The sequence below is a fragment of the Orbicella franksi genome, chromosome 5 (genome assembly GCF_964199315.1).
Source record: "Orbicella franksi chromosome 5, jaOrbFran1.1, whole genome shotgun sequence".
Taxonomy (NCBI): domain Eukaryota; kingdom Metazoa; phylum Cnidaria; class Anthozoa; order Scleractinia; family Merulinidae; genus Orbicella; species Orbicella franksi.
The window spans coordinates 15,632,995-15,655,775 of record NC_138149.1 but is presented as its reverse complement, the minus strand read 5'-3'; the positions used below and the strand labels follow the sequence as shown (position 1 = coordinate 15,655,775).

General features: G+C 38.2%; 1 protein-coding gene across 2 annotated transcripts in view; it reads left to right on the top strand.

Annotated features, from left to right (window-relative positions):
• The window catches only part of LOC145486351 (uncharacterized), a 30,286-nt gene extending 7,733 nt beyond the window's left edge, over positions 1-22,553 (top strand). The window contains exons 1-7 of one of the 2 annotated variants that reach the window (XM_081464991.1): positions 5,451-6,745; positions 12,510-12,785; positions 14,789-15,103; positions 15,271-15,588; positions 16,452-16,508; positions 17,212-17,337; positions 17,718-22,553. In XM_081464991.1, coding sequence (XP_081321117.1) covers positions 6,619-6,745; positions 12,510-12,785; positions 14,789-15,103; positions 15,271-15,588; positions 16,452-16,508; positions 17,212-17,337; positions 17,718-18,166 — 1,668 coding nt within the window. In that variant the 5' untranslated portion in view covers positions 5,451-6,618 and the 3' untranslated portion in view covers positions 18,167-22,553. Of the gene's footprint in view, positions 1-5,450; positions 6,746-12,509; positions 12,786-14,788; positions 15,104-15,270; positions 15,589-16,451; positions 16,509-17,211; positions 17,338-17,717 lie in introns of those variants that run through there. The other variant, XM_081464992.1, reaches the window with a different exon arrangement.
• The last annotated feature ends 228 nt before the right edge of the window (positions 22,554-22,781 follow it).

Sequence of the window (22,781 nt, the reverse complement as noted above, 5' to 3'; positions counted from 1 at the left end):
TAAAAGTTCATGTGTCGTAATTAAGGTTTAGTGCAAATGGATTTTTGACTATTTAAGTCAAAATTTTCGAACATTTGGATATACCTCTACAGCTTTCTTTCAACCATACCTTTCAGTTAAAATTTAGAGGAAATTACCATGGGCGAATAGAACAGCTCTTTCCGGAATTTCCGGAAAAACAGACCACCTCGCGATGTAAACCCAATTTGGTATTTTTGGTTTTTGGTTGGAATAGAGACGATAAAAGTAAAGAAACCTACAATCGTTTTTTTTTTTTGTTGTTTTTTTTTTTTTTATTGCTTAACACATAATTACTTACATTGCTTTACTCTACTTACAACACGACACAATACTTAACCTACTTACAATACACTACATTATTGTTATTATCATTATTATTATTATTAATTATTATTTCAAATGCTTTCACTGCCTTACAAACTTTACTTACAATACATAATAATTACTTATTATGACTTAAAAATTACTTTACTTAAGGAGTTACAATCGTTTTGATAACGTCACAAAAAGTCATGTTCCCTTCAAACACGCGCGTGGTCATCAAAAATTGAGGATCATGTACAAATTTTAATTATCAATTTAAGTTTAGGCTATTTAGCTTTATTTTTCAGTGGTCAAAAACGTCCACAATTCTCACGTCTAATGAAACTGTTATCATTACCCAGGCAGTGAGGCCTGGGTTTAAATTTCGGCTCCGATTTTTTTTTCCGCGTTCAGTCACAAATCGCCGTCTGGTCTCTAAAGCGCATGCGCCACCTGTGCATGCGTACAGCACATGGAATTTACAGAGGTTATCGTCGAGGAAAGTTTGTACGGATTCCATGATTTCTAGGGCGATGAAATCACATACAAACGAACACACCGTTCAAGGTAGACCAACACTAAAGGACGTTACTGAGCGTTTTCGGAACGGGTAGCTGCAAACCTTACGAGAGATCAATTTACGAGCGGACATTTTGAGTGAATCATGAATCATGTTATACCAAAGGAGCCATCAACCGAGGCTATGAACTCTTCAACTTGATAAAAAGCATCCTCAGAAGCGTCTTCGTATTTTTAGACGTGATCGTGAACCAAGCAGAATCCCAGCACGAGCTCAAGAACGTCTGAGCAACAAGAGCAGAAAGGTTAGAGAATTTGTTTACGAATTCATCTGGATAAAATCAAGAAATTGTGCTGTTATAGGAGATTAATAAAGAAGACACTCCTCGAATTTTTAGGTCTGTGCGTTTTCCCAAGCTCAGATAATCGTCGAAATATTTTGCACAAATTTACAGAGACAAATATGGAACCGCCATGTTGGTGTACCTTCGCGGTACGCCTACATTGCGGCCGGAAAATATTGTAAACATCTGGAACTTACTTTGGCTATCTAGGCGACTGATTATCTGTATTGCACAAACAAGCATTTACATAAGCACTTTTCCTAATACTTTAACTTCTAAATGGGCTAAAAATCACGAGATAAGCATATGATTTCGACAACCGCGTTCGTAGGTCTATGTCACGCATCGCCATAACTATGAAATTCAAAATGTCTCGCTTGCTTGAGAAACGCAAATAACGACGACAAAGGCTAAGGAAAATAGACTGAAACGTTTGTAGGTTGATATAAAGACTTTGACTCATTTCACACCCTAAAGACTTGCAAACGAGTTATGAGTTATTAATCGATTCCAAGAAATGCAATCAAAAGCAGAAGAGCTTAAAGTGGTACTATGACGAAAATCGCATCTCTCCTATCTAAGCCATTTTAAAACATAAACAGTTAGTCTCTATGAGAGGAAAAATGTCGTTACTTTTTTCAAATGTCTCTTTTTGTTCCTGGGATATTCAAGTTTTTAAAATACGCAAATTAGCCAAAATTTGATCAAAATGATGAAGACAGATATCTCAGCCAATTTATATCACAAATGTTTGATTCTTTGCAGTAAGACTCTACTAAATGTGCTCCACCATACGAGCTTAACAATTTTGTTACCATGGCAACATACTGGGTTCCAGACCTCCCCAATATTAAATGCTTTCTGGCCACCTTTGGCATTCCATTTTGATATTTGCTAATGGTGTCTCATATGCACGATCCAGCAGGCATATAAATATGTCAGCTCGAACTCCTGGCCTCGTTTAATGTTTTTCCCGCTGAAAATCACTAACATATTGAAATCGAGTTGGTGGGGACTGGAAAAGAGTGAGTTGCCATGGGAACAGAATTTTTTATAGCCGTAGGTGTGTTTCCTGTAGAACTATTAGCCTACCAAGTTTCAATGGATTCTGCTGTAAATTGACCGAAATAGCTCTATTTATATACATCATATAATATTGGGTTGAGTGTATGACGTCATCAGTCATTTTATTCGCATATTTTACACATTTTTCAAACTTAAATATCTCCGGAACTAATGCAGATATTTGAAAACGGTAAACGGCATTTTTATTCTTTCATGGAACTCTATGTGATACACCTTAAAAATTGAGGGGTAAAAATTTGATCATAGTACCGATTGCCTGGGTACACGCAGCAAAGCTTCTAGTTCCAAAAGTAGTTACTTTGAAACCTCGCGTACTCTATGACCTCGATCGACAGCCTAGTAAAATCAGAAACTTATGAAAGAAACAGATAATTCCTTCTCGTACGAAAAGTTCAAGAAAATTTTAAAACGGCTCTTTGTGGAGCCATTTAAAATGGCTCCTTTCAGAGCTACCACGAAAACAAAGGTAGACATTTATAATTCAAGACTAAAGCCCAAAATGTTAACAGAGATGATAGTACAACACATTTAATCATTGCTTATTGCTTATTACATGTAATCGAATGCAAAAACAGCATTTAAAACATAACAGTTGCGCGTATAGCGACAAAAATGATTACCCTATGGAGCCACCTTAAAGGGAGGGCTTTGCGGCTGGGCCCATGCGCAAGCTATAACGTTAATCGTTCAATTTCATTGTTTATAAAACAATCGGAAGCGTGCAAATCACTCTTGCGGGAAATTTGCCTTTGTAAATTTCGTGGTGAGTCGCAAAAACATGACGGTATAGGTGAGAATTCTCCTTACAATTCCTTTCGTATGTTCCGACTCCATGCACAAAGCACATTTTCGTTTTCGTATCAACAAAGATGTATTTCAAAAATCCCAGACTATAGATTCGTGAAAGTGTAATCAAAGGATAGCCTTTGAGTAGCTACACGGCTACAAAAAGGCCAGCGGAATGACTGATGTCCGAAATTTTACAGAAGATGTAAGCGGATTTAGACAGAAAATGGCGAATTTAGAATTCAAATTTGTTATTCGGGCCGAACCGTTTATTCTTGATCAGACGAACGAGTTATGTACTCGCATCTGATTGGTTTATAAACAATGGAATTGGGTGCGGCTACGTCACAGCTTGCACATGCGTCGAACCGTGAAACTATCCCTTTAATAGGCCACGTTCGATATATCGATATTCTAACATGGCTCCGAGGCTTTCGGGTCAAAATTGTAAAGTTTTTCTCTCTTTATTCCCAAAAGAGACTTGGATACAAAGGAAAAAACCCCAAATATAGAAGTTTGTCCAGAAAGCCTCGGAGCCATGTGTGACTTTCCAGGAGCGAAGCCACGTGTAGATTAGGGCTTAACAGGAGCTTGAACCACTCGAACGCACATTGTAATTCAAAGAAACCAGGTCACAGTAAAATCAATCGTTAGCGTTTATTCGAAGGAGCGATGAATCAATAATATAGAAATCAGGATAACAAAATAGGGATGATCTTGTGATGTGAAGTCGTTGTGGTTGTGATTGTGTGGTTCGAACTAAAAGCAAAACGATACAAAAGGTTTATGTAAGCTAATACTAGCTAAGATACAAAACATAAATCAAGGATACCGATGGAACATAAATCTTAAACTATAACGACGCGATTACGACTAAAGATGTGCAGACTTACTTTGATCTTGCTCCTGCGAGGGTAGCAATGGTAGAAACGATAGCTTAGCACGATAGCGATGACAGCGATAGCATAAAATAATAGCGAGAACGTAGATGGCGTAACTAAACTGATGAAAATGTGGTGTCTCTAATTACATGATTCCAAAGGTTACATTACGAAACTTGCATTGATCACAGCAATCACAGCATGAATAGCAAAAACTTAGAAATGTACATAATCGTTAATAAGTATTAGTTATATAAACAAAACAAAGGAGAAAACGAGTTACGAAAGTAACACTATGTTAGAATATTGATATATTGAACGTGGCCTATTCTCTTTTGACAAGGCAAACGTCAGAGAAAGTAGCCTACAACCCTGGACTTGACAACCTTTTAGAATGTTTTCTCCCGGGTACTTTTGCCCGAATTATTAGCGTTTTGCCCGAAAATTTCAAAAAAAAACTGAAAAAAATTTCTGAAACTGGGGGGGCTGCAGCACCCCCCCCCCGGCCCGTACGCTTATGTTTCGAATTTTATGCTATAATCCATATCCAGTTTCGAGATAGTTTTGACAAAGAAATGGCTTTTGAGTATCACAAGATTTGTAGGTAAAATGTAAATTGTTTTTTTTTTCAAATCCACGGCGTTTATCGGCGTCACCGTCGTATAGTTTATATGATATCGTGGTATCCTTATATCATCAGGAGCCATAATCGGGGACGGAGACCGCAAGCGCGCGCTATTTCTAGTATTGGGGTTGTCCCCATGATATGGGACAATAATTCTATTTTTAGAACAAATTGCGCCATCGCCTGCGGCACACGCGCGTACATGCTGCGAGGATTTTTGCGGATGTCGCGCGGGGGAAATGGCGTCCGAAATTCCGAAATTTTTCATGTTTTTGGCCCAGAACTCAACGCGTTTACGTCTGTTGGAATTTTTCTTTACTATTTTCGTCGTAAGCTGCTCCAGTTTCAGTGAAGTAAGACAGTGTCGAATTTAGGTATGTTCCGCTTCAAGCTTATATATATCGCTGACCAAGTTGTGTTCCGACGGATGCTTCTTTTACATGAACTGTACATTACTCCACTTTAAATTTCACATATGTTGAAGATTAACAGCTTTTCCATGACACAGCAAAAAACTAGCTGGATATATTTAGATATAGCAGAGCTTTAGGACTTCATAGTTTCCTAGCTCCTCTTGCCACACGCTTGCGAGCAATTTGCCAGTCTATCGCGACTGAAAAGTAAAACAAAATAATTGCTAGTTTGGTCAGTTTGAGTTTCGCCTGAATTGTAAGCAACGCTTGCTGTTTCATCAAGGCCCAATAACTTTACGTCCGTAGATACTGCTCAGTTTTATTCGTGTAAAAATCCACCAAATTCTCTGTTGTCGATGAATGAGAGCGCCCGCCGATGCTTGTTTTGTACAGTCAGTAAACATGACAAATTGTACTTGCGCCGTACTTTCGTGTGAAAACGTACAGCGAACTCAAACAATAATTCTATGGTTTTTTAATATGTTTAAGATTGATAAATGTTTGAGAACATACTAAAAGCTAAGCTGAAAATATGTGAATAAAGCAGAAATAATCAGCAAAGTTACGTTGACGCTTTCTTTAATCAACTTCGAATAACGATTTCGATTTTGTTGATCGAGTTATCAAAACTCCTTGTTTATTTTCATTTTCGCAGTGTAAAACTTCACTATGCTTATGTTGAAGAAACCCATATGATGTTAGTAGCATTTTTTGCGTTCGTGAAATTTGTTGCAGCATCTCAGCACAAAAGATAACGAATGAAATCTTTGTCAAGATTTGTTGACAATTAAAAACACCGACTCGGACTTGAAAGTGCACGCGCTGCACTATGCAAATGAGCTAATTGTACGCGTCAGACTTTCCTTTCGAAAACTTTTGCAAGCTCACCAAACAAGCAGAAACAATAAGAAACCATCAAAACAGGTTTTGGTTATAATTAACCATTGTCTGAGAAACTCACAAATTAACTCGATACCAGAGTAGAGAGTTTTCTTGCTATATTCTTAAGTCAGAACAAACGCAAAAACATACGCGTAAACTTACAACTAGCGCGACCAGATCTTATTATTCATTCCCAGCGCGAGATTGAAGTCTTGTTTTCGACCCTGAAAAACCCACCTTTTCCGTTGGCTCAGAGCATAAAACTACATATAGGCGCCCTGGTTCGTATTCCCTGCCTTATTCCCTGCCATCGCTGTGAAAAATACGCAAGATAATCCCTCAAGGTCTCTCAACTCTCATCATTTGATCACGCAACGTGACAACATCCACGCGAGAGCCCCCGACATGTGCGTGGATCCGGGCGGATATATGACGTCAGGATGGCGCAATTTGTTCTAAAAATAGAAAAATTGTCCCATATCATAGGTGCGCGCGGATCCCAAGACTTACGGTCTCCGTCCCCGATTATGGCTCCTGATATCATATCATGCGCTTTATAGTTCATATATGATATCCTGTTTTGCATAAATAACTAACATCTGGCCCTTTCCCCGCCTCGCTGCAAGCATTGAGGACTGTTCTCGAGATTTGAACAAGTCGCGTTACATGTAAAGAGAAGGCACATATTGACCGGCGATAAAAGATAGACCAGGGTAAACTTGTTCAAGAACACACCAGGGCAACAGCAAAACTAAGTGATGACCACGAATTCCCAGATCGCGGCAGGAATTGGGACCATGAAGAATCAACACCTGGAGAAAAACCTCAAGCTTCGTTTGGTGAAATACCTCTTGTTTTGTTCTTTGTCTCTTCTTATGATTCAAGGTACGTATGAAGTGAATCACGCTGTTAAAATTTCATGCGCCGCTGCATTTCTCAAATTGTCTTTTGTTGTTTATTGGGAGAAGAAAATGAAAAATAACCAGGAATTAATTTTCTTTTTGTTGCTTGCAGTCAAGAGGACTTGTTTGCATTTTTCTTGCCTTGACAAGACAAAATTCCTGGTTATTTTTAATACGTTTCATATCATTTAAGGAAATTTGTTCGAGTTGTTGGCGAAATTTTATACGAAAAGAAATGTAATATCCATAACAATGTTTGTTCTTTAAACTGTTGCAAGCATATTCCGTTCTGTTCCTTTTTTGAAAAAACAATTTTAACAAAATGCATAGATTTTCTATAAAATACTAAACAGTGGACGCTTTCCATTCAACCAAAAATTCCGAAATGTTCTAAACTGGGACAAGTGGTACGGAAATTTCCTGGGAAAGGTTCCAGAAAATCCACAAATTCCACGATGAAAATCAACTGGAACAGAAATTTCCGGGAAAATTGTTTCGAACTTGGTGGCATACCTCAGAGTTTGTCCTCTTTTTCTATTCAGCGCTAGTTCTTTTGACCGCGATCACAGTGAGTTGGACATCTCACGCTATTAAATGACGGCGACTCTCCTTCGAAAATGGATTAAAATTCTACTTTATGATCTTGCCACCTGTCTGCTATGAATGCTAGCTACAGCTGAATACGCCGAAAAAAGTGTTTACTTCCATTAAAAAGATATGCCACGTGGTGTTCTTTTTTTTTTTTTTTCGTTGTTGTTTTGCTGTGGTGTGTCAAGAAATGTACGAAGATTTATAACACGTACAGGTTTAATGTACCACGCATTAAACCCTTTGTTTTGCGATGTTTTCGCTGCCGTTGCGATTTGTATAACGTCTCTGCTATTGTGGTCTTAAAGTTACATTATTCTGTTTGCTTTTATATTTGCGATTGAAACCACCGTGAAGGGACCCGATCACTGAATAAAGCAGCAGACAAAATGATATTTGAAATGTAAACCGCGTTCGCTTCTATTCAAATCCCCTCTAAATGGCTCAAAAAGACACAGGAACACAGGTAAATAACAGTAAATTTATTTTAAATGATTTTTTTTTATTGCTGATACAGTGTTCGGGTCCCCTGTGTTTAAACCTTGCAGTCACTGAATAACTCCATGCAAGCGAGCAAAAGTGCGGGAGATTCAGGGTCATTCAGCTATTTTCAATTTAAGAGGCAACAATTGCGAATGGAACGGGCTTATCGTTTTCCACAGACAACCGGAAAACTGTGTTCCATTCGCCCCAGGAAATTTCAAACCAGAGTTTTTGTCCGAATAGAAAACGCCCAGTCTTTCCAAGTGATCTTTTTGACAAGTACATGAATTATTAATGCATATTGAAAAGTGGGTTTTAAAATAGGGTTATACTAGTTCGTGTTTTTTTAAATTTAAATACAGTTTAATTTTGATTATCACGTCCTCTTTTATCGAAACTTTTAAATTGTTGGAAGTTTTGTTTTACGCGAACTTTACTTCCTTCTGGATTATCTGAAATTTTTGGTTTTCGGATGCGTTTCCGTTGTTTAGTGCCATTTGAATATTAATGTTTATGATCTAGGCCTACTCTGGGACCTTAAGTCGCCGTAACTTAAGGCGACTTAAGCAAAATTGGAAGAAAAAACATTGCGACTTTAGGCGATTTAAGGCGACTTAAGCGATTTTAGGGGACTTGAGGAGACTTTATTTCACTCGAGGGATATAAATTTAAACTTAGCAACAGTCTCACCATATGTCTCTTGCAATAAACCAATATTGTACCAATACTGGTACATAATTAAGTCACCATGCACAGTCTCAAATATCCAGGGCCGGGTTGTTCAAAGCCTGATTAAACTAACACAGGATTAGAGAGAATTTTGATTACTTTCAGTTTTGTAACTTTTCGGTCCAGTTTTCTGATTATGTTGTTTGTCTTTCAGTTTTGAGTTTGATTCATCTTAAACTACACAAGAAAATATATATGTTACCTGGGTTAGCGCTAACCTATTATTCTCCAGTCATGTACTTTTTGTAATTTCTGTGATTTATTTGCTTGTACTAGCATGACATATTATTATTAAACTTAAACTTAAACCGGATTTCGAACAACGCGGGCCAGATGTCAAACCATTAAAAAAAAATACATAACTCTTACTAACCGAGTTCGAGGGCCGTACTGTAAGTTTTTTCCCCATCGATTTATGGCCCAAGCACGAAGCGCGCGGGACATAAATCGAAGGGAAAAAACGAGGATCCGTACCTTACAATACGGACCGACAAAACGATGTTAATAAGATATTTATTATATCTCTACTGTGTGTCTGACGGGTTCGGGAACGATTTCTATTCACGCGGAACGGCTTCAAATACCTGACGCATCTCTAAAGCAAAACGAGTCAATTTGAAATCGTTGTTAAGAGATTCTAAAGTCCTTCGCTGGTTTTAATACACAATTTTCGGAGTAAAAGAAAGTTTTAAACTTTTACTAACTAAACAGTTAAGAACACTTGGCGATAAATCACAAACCATTTTGGCAACAAAAACAGCTTTAAATTTTAGCGGATCATACAGCAGAAGACGGCCCTCTAAATTGACCAATCACAGCGCGCGTGCTAATTGAGAGTTTAATAATATTAAAGAAAGAATTACCACAACACTGAACAGTTACTACTATAAGAATAATAATAACAATAAATACCAGCAAGGTAGCATGAATATTAGTGAAGATATCACAATAAAAACCAATATCAAACAAGAGTAATAAAAAATATATTCACAGTGACAAAAATTTTAAATTTAAGATATCTTGATTTAATTTGAAATGTTTGTATATTGCCATAAATTATTCAAACAACAGGGAAATTAAAATTAATTTAGCTTATTTACATGCATTTATTTTACAATGCTTCCAAATTATAAATATAGGTCCGCAAAGCGTACTTGTGTGGGCTTAGATTTACTTTCATTCCATTCAGTTTGAAAGCCAGTTTTAAACGTCATTATTCGGGAGTTAAAGTACTACAAGTGAATAGGCCATCACTAGAAATATAAAGGTATACATTTCAATAAATAAGGTAACATTGATTATTAGGTATCAACATAGGTAAGTTGTTATTAATTTTATTGAAGACTGTTTACAGTATCAAATTAACTTGTACATGTACTGTCAAGAGGGTTTGCTGCCATATCTAAGCCAGTTACATAATAAAGTCAGCAACTGAGAATTCAACAGTTGGTCCCAAATAGACACCTTGTCAATGGTGTCGATTCCACTGAAGTTCTGAATACGTTTTGTCATGACTAGAAAGAAATATTGTCAAGTGGAATAAGAATAATCAATTTGCATACAGGATGTAGGGTCTTTCGTTGATTGCTAGCTTTAAGATGATACAAAATGTGATAAAATGTTACTGTAAATGCAGTAAAGACAATATATAAAAACATATTGTTCATACAGTCTGCATGCTTCTTTTGATACATGTAGATCCTTGTGATGTTAAAAGTATATGTTGATGATTGACTAGTAGTTTGCATAATAATTTCTGGATAGAACAGTTCATCCATGTTTGTTTCTGGATTCAATATTAATCTTCAAGTGGCTGTTAGAAGAAAAAGGCGACTTAAAATTACAACATCTATGCCAAATAAGATCAGATATCCAAACACCATCACAGTTATGATTTACATTGTTTAAACTTGATGAGTTTGAGAAAATTATTTGAAAAAGCTTCTGCAAGTGAATTTTTAAGAGGCATATATTGGGCATTGTTTAATGTCAAGAGTAAGAAGTAGTAGTATATAGACAGTTCTGCGCCAGGGCGTATGGGTAAGGGTGTAGGGGGTAATGGGGTGCTTAACACCCCTAAGGAGTGACTTCGGACATAATCTATTTTGGTGTAGATAATGTCATCTAAAAATTTAAATTGAAAGCTTCTAATGAAAGTTTCAGATGATACAGCCTTCAAATTAAGAAAGGCCTTAGAAACAGTTATATCATCTAAATCAAAATCGTCCTTGAGTTTAGTAAAACTCCCAGGGACCATTGTCTTTTGCGAGATGAGCAGTTCATAAATTGTTTACTTTTACATCTTACAGGATCAAAGATTTTTTCCCCACATTGAAATTTCAGTGAAGTTATCTCACTTTCTTCTATATTCAAAGTTTTTAAGTGGACAGGAATTACGCTTCGAATCCCTGACCAGGTTAAAAAATTTGTATGTATCAATCCTTTACATTTGGCACTGTTGTATGATTCTAAATTATTCTTATCGATCAAATAGCATCTGGTAACAAAAGATAATTCCAGCTTTTACCTAGTTGTGGTAGTAAATACTTTTGCCATCTATTTTAATAAGCCTATTGTTCCAGATAACACTTTCAGATAACACTTGTTTGCGTAATGTTTTCATTCTTGAAGTGTAGGAAGTGTAAAGAACAAGACACCCAAGATGGCGGATGCACAGAACACGTTTTATTGATACGAGCATGCGCCCGTAAGAACCGCTGACCACTACAATTCTGAGGTCTTCCTTTTTTTTATTTATTACCACAATTACAACAATAACAATTCTTTTTTCAACAATTACGTTACAGGAGAATGAATAAAGTTTGTTTTCCAGAAGTTAACAATGACACCATATTGAATTAATAAAGAAAATAAATATTGTCAGTTCTTTTCTACATACTTATTTAACTTTACGATTTTCCTTAACAATAGCGTTGTCCCACTTTAGTTATTAGTTAAAATATTTTCCTCAAAAATCTTCCATTTTTCCTTAAACAAATTCTTTTTATCCGATTTGAAATGGATGTGTTTTTCAGTTTCATATTTAATTAGCAAAATTCTTATGAAGTGACTCAAGGAAGGTAATGTTTCTTTACATCGACAAGTCCACGAGAAAGATTTTCCTAAAATTACTATATAATTAAATAGATCCATCTCCTCCTCAAAAGACCCAACAATAACATCGCAGTATGTAAGCGAGAGGCTTCTGCAACTCTTGATTTTACTCAAAATTTTTCCATTATCCTCATGCCAAAAAGAATTCTGAGGTCTTACTGCACAGTAATCTGTGCATGAAAAAAAATAGAAACTGTTGAGACATCAAACGCCTCTGTTTAAAAGAGATCTTCGTTTTTTCCTGAGCTTTTTTAAATTAAGCCATTTGTAAAACTTTAATCTTATTCCTTTCATTTTTTAAACAGTTATAATAATTCTCGAATTTGGAAAGAACAGCGGCCAAATCCAATGTGACACATGAGTCATATGAAACTTTGGCATAACGGGTGAAAAGCACTTACTTATTGAAACAAAGTGCTAACCATAGTGTTAGAAGAGGAGATACGTAAAACTTTTAGTAGGGTGGAGTGATGTTATATTTCTGAAGTTTTATTTAGCAAATAGAAGCAGGTTTTTTCCCTCTATTTAAGAAATACCTCAGGAAAATATTTTCATCTCTTTTAGGAAATAATTAGTAGGAAAATTTGAAAATCTCTCGATTGCTCCGAGATAAGATAAGAAAGAAATTATTCCCTTCACTCGATCGCTACGTTAACTATAGGCGCTAGCTCTCGACGAGCTTTTCTCTGGTCAATAATTATATGATCAGCTGATGATGAATGCTAGCCCCCCTTGCAAGCAATCATTCTCTTCCATAGACACTTTATTCTGGTTTATCAATGACAAATTGATAAGCTCATTTAATGTTGTTGGGTTGTTATTTTATTGAACAGATGCCTCATCTGCGACTGACGTGAAGTGTGAAATAAATTCATCCTTTTGCCCACCAGGGTGTCAGTACGCAAATCCCATCACAGTAGATCCCGACTCTAAAATCACTCGCAACTGCTCGATCATCACACGAGGACTGGAGCTAGGAATGACATGGAGACAAGCGAAGAAAAAATTCCAGAACAGTACTGGTTCACCAGACTTGGTATTGCTGCAGTTAAATTCAACGAAGGAAAGCGACACTATGTCATGTGACTGTACCAATATACACTTCACATGTAGGTGCTACTTCGCTTGTTTTTATCTTAGCTTCCAGTATTTAAATAAAGTCTTCGAGTCCTCAGCTTCTATGTTCGCTATGAATGATCAACTGAAAGGTTTGAAGTGTAAATGGAGGAGCGCTTAGCAAATGATCAAGGCTTAGGTTTATTGGCTCAGTTGAGTTGCGGACAGAGATGTGTGAACGCAGGCTGAGCGTGTTGCTAGCAGAAAAAGATCATATGTAAATTTCCCTCTGCTTTGAAAACAAACCTTTTGAAAGTGCTTCTTTGTTTACAATTTTTTGATTGCGGCGTGATTGAAGGAAGTTTTGCGCGGACTAAATGTCCTTGAGTGATTTTTCCACCATCGATGGCTGGTTAAAGATATGTGCAAGTCTAGGCTGCCGTTGAATGATATGCTAGTGTTTCATGAGAATCCTTTTAAGATTCGGTGTGGCTGGGTTATAAGTGGTAACAAACGGTAAAATTTCTTTCGCCTTCTTTGTTTTGTTACGAAGAGCTTCTGTTCTGTCTGAGAGCTGAACTTCAGTCAAGATTTTATGAACGAGCGCCGTGGGATAGCCTCTGTTACAGAGTCTTTGCTCAAAATCTCGTTTGTATTTATAAAAATTCTCTTTGAATGAGTTGGTTCTTAAAAGACGTAATGCTTCTCCTTTGATAAAACCCTTTTTAGTATTGAACGGGTGGCAGGATGAGAAGTGTGTATACTGAAAAGTTTCAGTGGGCTTGAAGTGGGTTTGTGAATCGAGAGTTTTGAGAGTTGAAAAGCAAGGTCCTCTGAATACATGTACCTCTGTGTCGAGAAAAACAGCGCGTTCGGATGACATTTCACAAGTAAATTTGATCGTAGGGTGGAACGAGTTAGCGAAGTTAGCAAAATTGGAAACTTCTTCCATTGGAATGTTCCACAAAGAAAATATGTCATCGATAAATCTCTTCCAAACAAAGGGTTTCAGTGGGCTAGTTCTGCAACAAAAGGGATTGCACTCTTAGCATTTCTCGCTCGACGCATGTTGTCTATTGCCTTTGAAAACTAAGATCCAAATAGAAATGTTTTTATAAGTCACCACTCTTGGCAACAGTGACATACATTTTTCAGCTTATTATGGTTTGGCAGCTGATTGGAAACTTTGAGTGAGGGATGGCCAGGCCAAGTTCCTGTCATGCCGCAACTTCTGACTTAACTGGATCTGGTGAAACGTGGTTGTACAGCAGGCAGTACGGTTAAATGGTACATTTTGACACTGTTGTCTCATTATCTCTTTGAGGTTTCAAAAAATTCTCAATAGGTTAACAGTTGAATATGTGAAAGAATTCTGTCACGGTATTTTGAGTTAGTTTGCCCACATACAGAACTACCTTTAAATTGGAGGAAACTTGAAAATAATAGTTTGCCAAGATAGAAAAATACCAAAGAGATAATAATAAACCATGAAGTAACAAGGGTTGTTAAGGATGGAGAGGATAGGACTGTTACAAACGACAAACTCAAAAAATTCGAACTAAACTTTTCAAGATTTGCAAACCATGACGTAGCTCATTTAAGGCTGGTTTCCATCCGATCGCTACGATCGCTGCGAAAAAAATTGTAGCGATCGATCTCTTCGGCGACCGTAGCCATGGTGAACGGAGATAGACCTCAGTTCTACCTCAGCAATCATAGTGATCGCTGCGGCATAATATGGAAACCACGCTCTACAGATTTTATCGATCACTGCGATGAAAAATATACTAGAAATTCTGAGTGTAGTGCGCCGTTGCTTCGTCTAAGTCCTCCAGGGCAGTTTAATTTGCAGCGATATCGTGGTAGTGATAGGAACAGGTAGCCGTAAGGATCGCTCAGCCGTTTGTTGGAGCGCAGCAATCGTAGTCATGGTAACGATCATATGGAAATTAGCCTTTATGGCATATATAACTCTTGATATATAATGAATACTTTCATATTCACATATTTCTTTTACGCATGCACTGACTTTTGTAAAAAATATTCTCCACTCTAGATGCACCAAAAGTTTATTGGTTCTCCAGCACTCCAGATTTTTTCACCGAAGGAAAAAAACCAGCGGATTTGGAATGCCGTTTCTCGGGATGGCCTCTCGAAGTTTATTGGTACAAGGATGACAAAATAATCACGAATGGAACTGAAGGCATTTATCATTCAGTGGACAAGAGGCGGGAAAATGGAGAGGGAACTCTTCATAGCAGACTTAGTCTTCCTCCAGGACGTGAAGAGCTGGAAGGAACGTATAAGTGCTGTGCGAAAAACAGGATTTCTGACCGACAGGCCTCCGCTTCAATCGAGTATATATATGAGTGTAAGCAGAAACCCATAACCACTTAGGGGTTACTGATGTAAGAAATCTGAGACTGCGCATATATGAACTTAGTTAAGTAGAGTGGAGTGGAGTGGAGTGGACTGGAGTGGAGTGGGTGTAACGTTGTAACGGTGTAATAATCATCGCGAACTTTTTATTTTACTCAGGTCCAACGCCAAAAGGCCCGACCATTGTCTCTGCTCCGGAGGTCCTTGCAAGGACTTTTTCTACTGTCAATCTGACATGCCTGTCTGATGTAGACGGCGCGTGTCCACAGTTGATTTGGCACAATGAAACTGCCCCCTTGGAAAATAATGCAAAGTACCAAATAAAAAAGAAGAAAATGCGCAGCAAATGTAAACTACAATCCATCCTCTCTATTTTTAACGTGACGGAAGATGACGAGGGAAATTACAGCTGCACGTGGAACTGCAAAAACCGAGTAGCTGGTATTTACCTGAAAGTGTTTGTTCAATCACAAACGGGTAAGAGCTTGGTTAAAAAAAGAAGTGGTGCAACAGAATCCGTGTAGTTTTTCTTTCAAAACCATGCCTAACCCTAGCCCTAAACTCTAAACCCCAAACCCTAATCTTACTTCGCCTAATAAAAGCGCGCACGCTTAATGCTGACAGCATTGCTACTTACCATTTGGGCGAAAAAAAAAAATCAGATTTCGCTCTAAGATCGCATAGATAAGACATTTTCTTCAAAATCTATGGAGAAAGTTGTAAAGTATCAGGCTACTTAAAGGATTGTTCCGTTTCGAAACTCTCTTTGAGTGCTATTGCACAGTTTCAGTTAGTTGTATTATTCAAATTATATGGCTTCCGGCGTTTTCTTAATTCAACGCCAGCGCTTGAAAAGAAGGATGAACACCTTTAAGAATCCTTGCTGTGTCTTAGGGAATTTTCCCGGTAAAGGATAAAAAATGACTTTGGAACTCACTTAGGGCGTACGTGGAAATTGCATGTGTATTAATTCTGTTTCAAAGTGTTCGACTTTTTTATTGGAATTCGAATAAAATTTTCAATCTCGACCTGAATATTTTCAGTAGCCTCTTTGGCTGAAGACGTTAACACTGAGCGAAAAATCCAGCTGATTGTTGGGTGAGTCTTGCACTTCACGTTTCTTCGTCGGAACCTCGGAATTTACGGAAAACCCAACTTTGTGCATGGATAAGTTAAACTATAAGTTGAACTGACCGCCTGCTAGTGGAACACAATATATTGCAGCAGAGCATTATTACAGTGTGTAGAAAGTCGTCTACGTTCTGGTCTGTTCCAACTGACAAGTGAAAAATCTACAGTAGTCGCCAGTACTTTTCTAATTTTGGTTCTCTTTCCAACAGCGCAAGTGACTGAAAGTGTGACCACTTCAACACGTCCGTCATCTAATTTGGGTTCAGGTCAGAGTTAGACAGTGTCACCCCGCGTCTGTTTACATGAAGTAACCTTTGCAGTAATTTAACATTTTTGCCAGATTAGTTCTCATTTTCCGCTCTCATTTTTTCATTGTTTAGAACATTTTATTCCAAAGCTTAAGCTCAACTGAGATTAAATGACCTTATGAGTTTTTCATAAGTTGAGCCTCATATGATAAAAACAATGAATGACAGTTATCTTTTTACATGTTTGCAAATTCTACTGAAGCAAATGCATTTTTGTAACACTTTAAGACATTTATGGTATTAGTACACCTATGCATTTGAGAGTCAGCGCAGGTTGCTTGTTTAGAGAGATATTTCAGGCGATTCATTTTGTGTTAACTTTTGGAAAGGAGCAGTGGCCTCACCCTCAACGTTCTATTATAAAAGTTCTAGTGACAAAAAAGTAGTGTGTTTGGAGGGGGTGATTCAATTGAAAAAGACCTAGAATACGATGTTTTGAAAACATTTCAGAGGTCTGAAACCTAATTACATCAAGGACAATCGAACCATGAACACCCTTTCTGTACATTTTTGGTAAGTATAGAGCAGGGATCTTTGTATAATGTGCCAGATGTTCCGCCCCCCCCCCCCCCCCCCCCCCCCGCAGAGGGAGAGAAAGAATCTACTCGTGCCATAAGAAATGTTTTTTCGTGTGTTTTCATGACTGGTTTTTAATCCACAGAACGTCGCAGAGAGTGGCTTCTACCAATCATCATCATATCAGCAGCAAGTGTCACCGTCTTGTTCATGGTTTCCGTGCAATTTTGTGTCAAGAAGAGATGGAAATCATCCTATAACATACCAAACTGTAAGTTCAATTTAATGGTACCAATACCCCCGGTTCTTTTCAGTGCCATAAACAGAAGTTCTTTGGACTCGTCACGCAACAGACGATTGCTTGAAAAGTCCAAAAAGCTTTTACCTCAGAGGCCACAATGGCATAAGCGTTTCCAAAAAGCCTTAATTGACTTAGATTCCAAGTGCAAAAGTATGTCCAAGGTAAAAGTAGGTCAACTCCTTTCAGAGTTTGCTTTCTTATTGAAGTGTGGAACTTAGTGGGTGGCTGTTATTACGCATTTTTTTAATTCGCTCACACAAAAGCTTGACCAATTTGGCGTTATAATTTAGCGTTCATTGAGTCTTCGCTGCTGACAAGCTGATCCTTTTTGGCGCACCATTCATTGACAGATCACCTTAGCAAAGAAGATTTGATAAACCGACTGTTTATCAGCCACAGTTCAAAGGACTTTGGTTGGGTCACTGACAATCTCATTTCAATTCTTGAAAAGCACTCGATTGACTACAGCATCCACAGCCGCGACTTTGAAATTGGAAGACCCATCGTCCAGAACATGGCCGACAGTGTGTACGGCAGCCGTCAAGTGTTGATTGTCTTGTCTGAGAATTACCTCGCCAGCAACTTTTGTCGAGAGGAGCTGCACATGGCTGTGCAGAGAGGATTGGATGAGGGCGATTCGTCACTGATTCTCGTAAAGATCAACAACATGAAGAACAAGCAATTACCAGCCGCTTTGAGAAAGAAGAACCTGGTGGATTATGACAAATTTAAGACGACACAAGATTGGGAAGAGGAAATAATTAGTGAGATATTAAAAAGCAAAAATGCTAGTGTGTAGAAGATACGCGTGGTTAAATTACCATTCCAAGAGTACAGTTGAAAGGCTTTGTTTTCATAAACGATAAATTGCCATAGTAAGGAAATTAATAAAAGCGGAGCCCCTGGGCGCCGAAGGCGTGTGAGCGGAGCCCCATACCTTAGAAAATTTGGTAGCCCATCGATCTCAAAAATTTTGGTTGTCACGTAACTATCCGTACGGGCGTGCAGGCGTATGGACGTACGGACGTAGGTCCGTTCGTCCGAGAGAGAGTAACACCATTACCATAGGTACATCTTTGATATCGGACATCCATGTTGTAATTAAATGACAGCTGTGAAAACAAGGTATCCGCTGACCAGTATCAAGTGACCATATCGCAGGTGGTCATATCGCGGGCTCTTTTTTTGAAGGTGACCCCTGACCAGGTACTGGGTTTTTCATTTGATCGTGTGCTCAAGCCAAGTTATTACTCTTGGGGAGAGGGGGGGAGTACATGATGCAAAGGCAAAATTTCAGCGCAAATTAAACCCAGACGCGTTGTTGACTTTTCCTCCAACATATTCCTCGCACAATCGTCTCTTGGAAAGTCCCTGATACATTGCGTGCGTAATTTCTACAATCTTGGGAACACTCATTAGGATGGTTTGTTAAAATGTAACTAGAAAAACTAGTGAACTCTGAACAATCATATGCTCCCAATTGATCATTTTTGAGTTTCTGATCCAGGAAAAAATATCCTCTTTTCATTTATGGTTAATTCTTTAATCAGGAGCTCCGCGTTTAGGCTTGGCTAAATCTATATGTTATTAATATTAACAAATAAAAACAATATAATTAAATACAGTATAATTATTAAAAAAGAAATAACATAATAATCATTAAATCATAATAAACAGACGGAAGCAATATTTGTGATAATGATAGTTTTACTGCACCTCCAAGGTTTTAAAGAGACACCGACGAGAAAATAACACAAATTCTATTAAGCCGTTACGCATCTCAAGGAGTGTCTCAGCTATAGTTCACTCCATAAAGGAATCTAACACGTAAGGAACGGTTTCGGGTGAGAGGTCGCATATGACCCATATGGGTCCGACCGCTATTTCCTTGGAAAACGCGTACAAATTTTGTTTTCTTTTAAATGAGTCATGAAAGTGAACAAAGAGTTACTGGTGCCATTGCTATTTTAATGTAGTCATTGGCATCACTGTTATTCTTACTAGTATAATCATAATCATCAATATTGTCGTAGTATAGTCACTAGTGTCATTCTATTCTAGTTTAGTATAAATTCACTAGCGTTCTATCACGAATGCTGTTCTCTGATTGGCTACGCTACCCACTATCTATTCTGTGATAGATAGTGAGTAGCATAGCAGTGTGCCCTTGCTAACAAAATAACGGCCGCTTCTTGGCTTTTTCGAGGTGTCTTGTCAAGAGGATTTCGATAACGTTTTGAACGACTAGTAAATTTATACCAAAACAATTAGATTATTCGCTCTCGATTTCTAATCGTGATAGCTGACTCGGGCTGCGCCCTCGTCAACTATCATGCGATAGAAATCTCGAGCTCATAATCTAATTGTTTAATAGTCATTGACATCATTTCTATTCTTTTATAGGTACTAGCATCATTGCTATTCTAGTGTAGTCACTAACACCTTTGTTATTCTACTGGAATCTTTAGCGTCGTCGCTATTCTAATATAGTCATTGGCATCATTGCTATTCTCAGACGCCTCTTCACAGATGTCAACAACTACCGGCGCCTTACAAACGACTTATCCACGGCGGAGACGAAACCGACAAACAAACTTCTAACAGGCCGACTTAATTTGACTAACAATAGACGGACCAAAATCCGACCAATTTGACTAACAATAGACGGATCGAAACCGACCAATGACTGGTGACAAATTTTACACGAGTCTTCCAGCCAATACCATCATGGCTAAACTGACCAATCACGTTCAACGGACCAGGCTTATAACATCATCGACTGATAAACACAATTCACTTGACTCTGAAGATGACTTCCACTCAGGTTGTCAAAATGTCAGTCACCAACAGCAGTTCTTTTCAAAACTACTCTCACCCGGACGATCACACTATACGAACTATTCCTATTCTATTATAGTCATCGGCATCACTGCTGTTCTAGTACAGCCATTGGCATCATTGTTATTCTAGTATAGTCATTGTCCTTATTGCTATTCTAGTATAGTCATCGGCATCATTGCCATTCTAGTATAATCATTAGCATTATTGCAACTCTTGAACAGTCATAAGCACAATTGCTGTTCTAGTAGTGGCATCATTTCTATTTTATAGGCGCTAGCATCATTGCTATTCTAATATTATGGTCATTGTTATTATTGCTAATCAAGTATAATCTCTAGCATCGTTGGTATTCTACTATAAACTTTAGCATTGTCACTGTTCTAGTATAGTCATTAGCATCATTGCAACCCTTGAACAGTCATTAGCATCCTTATTATTCTAGTATAGTCATTAGCATCCTTGCTATTCTAGCATAGTCATTAGCATTCTTTGCTATTCTAGAATGGTCATTGGCATCACTAGATTAGATTATGAGCTCGAGATTTCTATCGCGTGGCAGTTGACGATAATAATAATAATAATAATTATAATAATATTATTTTCCATGAAATGATTAAGTGCACTTTATATCGTAAAAATTAAAACTAATCCTAAAAGACGTAAATTTACACTGGTGGCAAAAAAAAACACCTCTTAAAATAGATAATAATTCAATAAAAAAGTCAATAAAAAAGCTAACGTGATATCAATACAAAGTTGAGTTAGCATAGAAACAACAACAACCACACACTGCTAGAGAGGGGGATTTCTGTATCACTGACAATTTTCTTTGGTGATGTCAAAATGTTTTCGTTGTCTCCGAAATCAAAGAACCCACTTTATCTTAACGCCTGGATTCCTGTATGTTTCCAGGATACCCGAAGCTAACCTGAATGGACTTTAAATTGCAGTTAACTATGGCGTGTAAATTGACACTGTAATGCTGCTCTCTAGTGATGTAGTCCTCAAGGATATCTAGTGGTGCGTTTATTTCGATGTGACAATCGTCTTTAGCGCCAAATATATTCATCTTCAAACTCATTCATCCGTTCTTAGGAACTACCTTACCAGGGAACTACCTTCAAGCTAAGTGAAGGTACATACAGAAGTGTTCTGGGAGAGGGTAGTAAGTGACATGTTGAAAACACGGAGTGGCACCATCTTTTGTTTAGGCTGCACCAGAACTCGGTCATATTGTTCGACTTGCGGCCGCCAACACTGGATGAACAACACTCGCCCCATTAACAGAGATTTCCAGTCCAGATATTTTCTTTATATCTAATGGCTGTCATTTGCAGATACATGTACCATTGGTCCCTGAAAACGCCCAATGTAAACTCCTATTTTTATTTTTCCATACCTCGCTGATGCACTTAGTTTACCACGGACCCAGTATCCACCAACATATACACAGGTTGTCACCAAACTAACCCAGGAACATAAACTGCTGTGTTAGATGAAATACTGTGGATACCGGTCATACGTCCTCGACCGTATAATAAATTTGGGATGAGTTTCTCGCGTAATACCCACATTTATTCCATAAAGCCGAGGCCAAACGGACTCGTAAGTAGCGCAAGTGGAACTTGCGTAAAGACCTGCGTTGTGTGGCAAACGAACTCGCAAACTTCCTCGCTACTACACGCAAGTCGCAAAAAACACACTTCATGTCAGACATAGCTTGTATTTCATTGGCTAATAATAGGTTAATGGACATCTCTCAACTTGCGTTGACTTGGGTTGGGTGGCCAAACAGTGAAAAACTTTCTTCGACCTGCGTGCAAATTTAATCTCGACCATAGTGAGCGCACGTCATCGCAAGTCAACGCAAGTGTACGGAAGGCCTGGCCAAACGGAGTTGCAAGTAGACCCAAGTATTCAACTTGCGTCTACTTGCGAGTCCGTTTGGCCAGGGCTTAAGACGATCTTAAATTAAGATCGACGTAAGTTTTCCCGCCCAGTGGTAAGTTTTGTAGTTGGAGTAGAGCTGCTTCGCACAACCGAACGGCTAGGGAATTGTTCTTTCTGTTCGGCGTTCCACCCGATAATTGTCGCGCAATCCTCGGGATGCGCTAGCCACGAATCCCAATCTTTGCTTTGACGGCCGCCAACGATTCGGGCATAACTATTGCTCTTTGTTGTGACACAACAACCCAGCTAATCTCGGAAACTGAATTATGAAAATGCTTATCCCAACAACTAGCCAACAAAAATTACTTATCTCAGCCAAGGATTTCCGAACTCCTTGATCATTTAGGCTACTGATTCAAACTTCTAGTTCCACCAAGACTTGGATTTTATCCCACCGCTGCCACCATTGCAGTAAACACGGCCTATTGTCAGTGTAGAACTGTTACTGAAGCTAATGGCTGGCTTCTGGTTATCGATGCACACACACTGAATAAAGACACACTCGAATGTTTTATAATCAACTCTATTCGAAAATTCTTTTGTCAAGCACATTTTAACTTACTATACTTTTTTTTGCAACGTCCACTGTTAAACATCATTGCTTCAGCATGCATTGCGTGCCT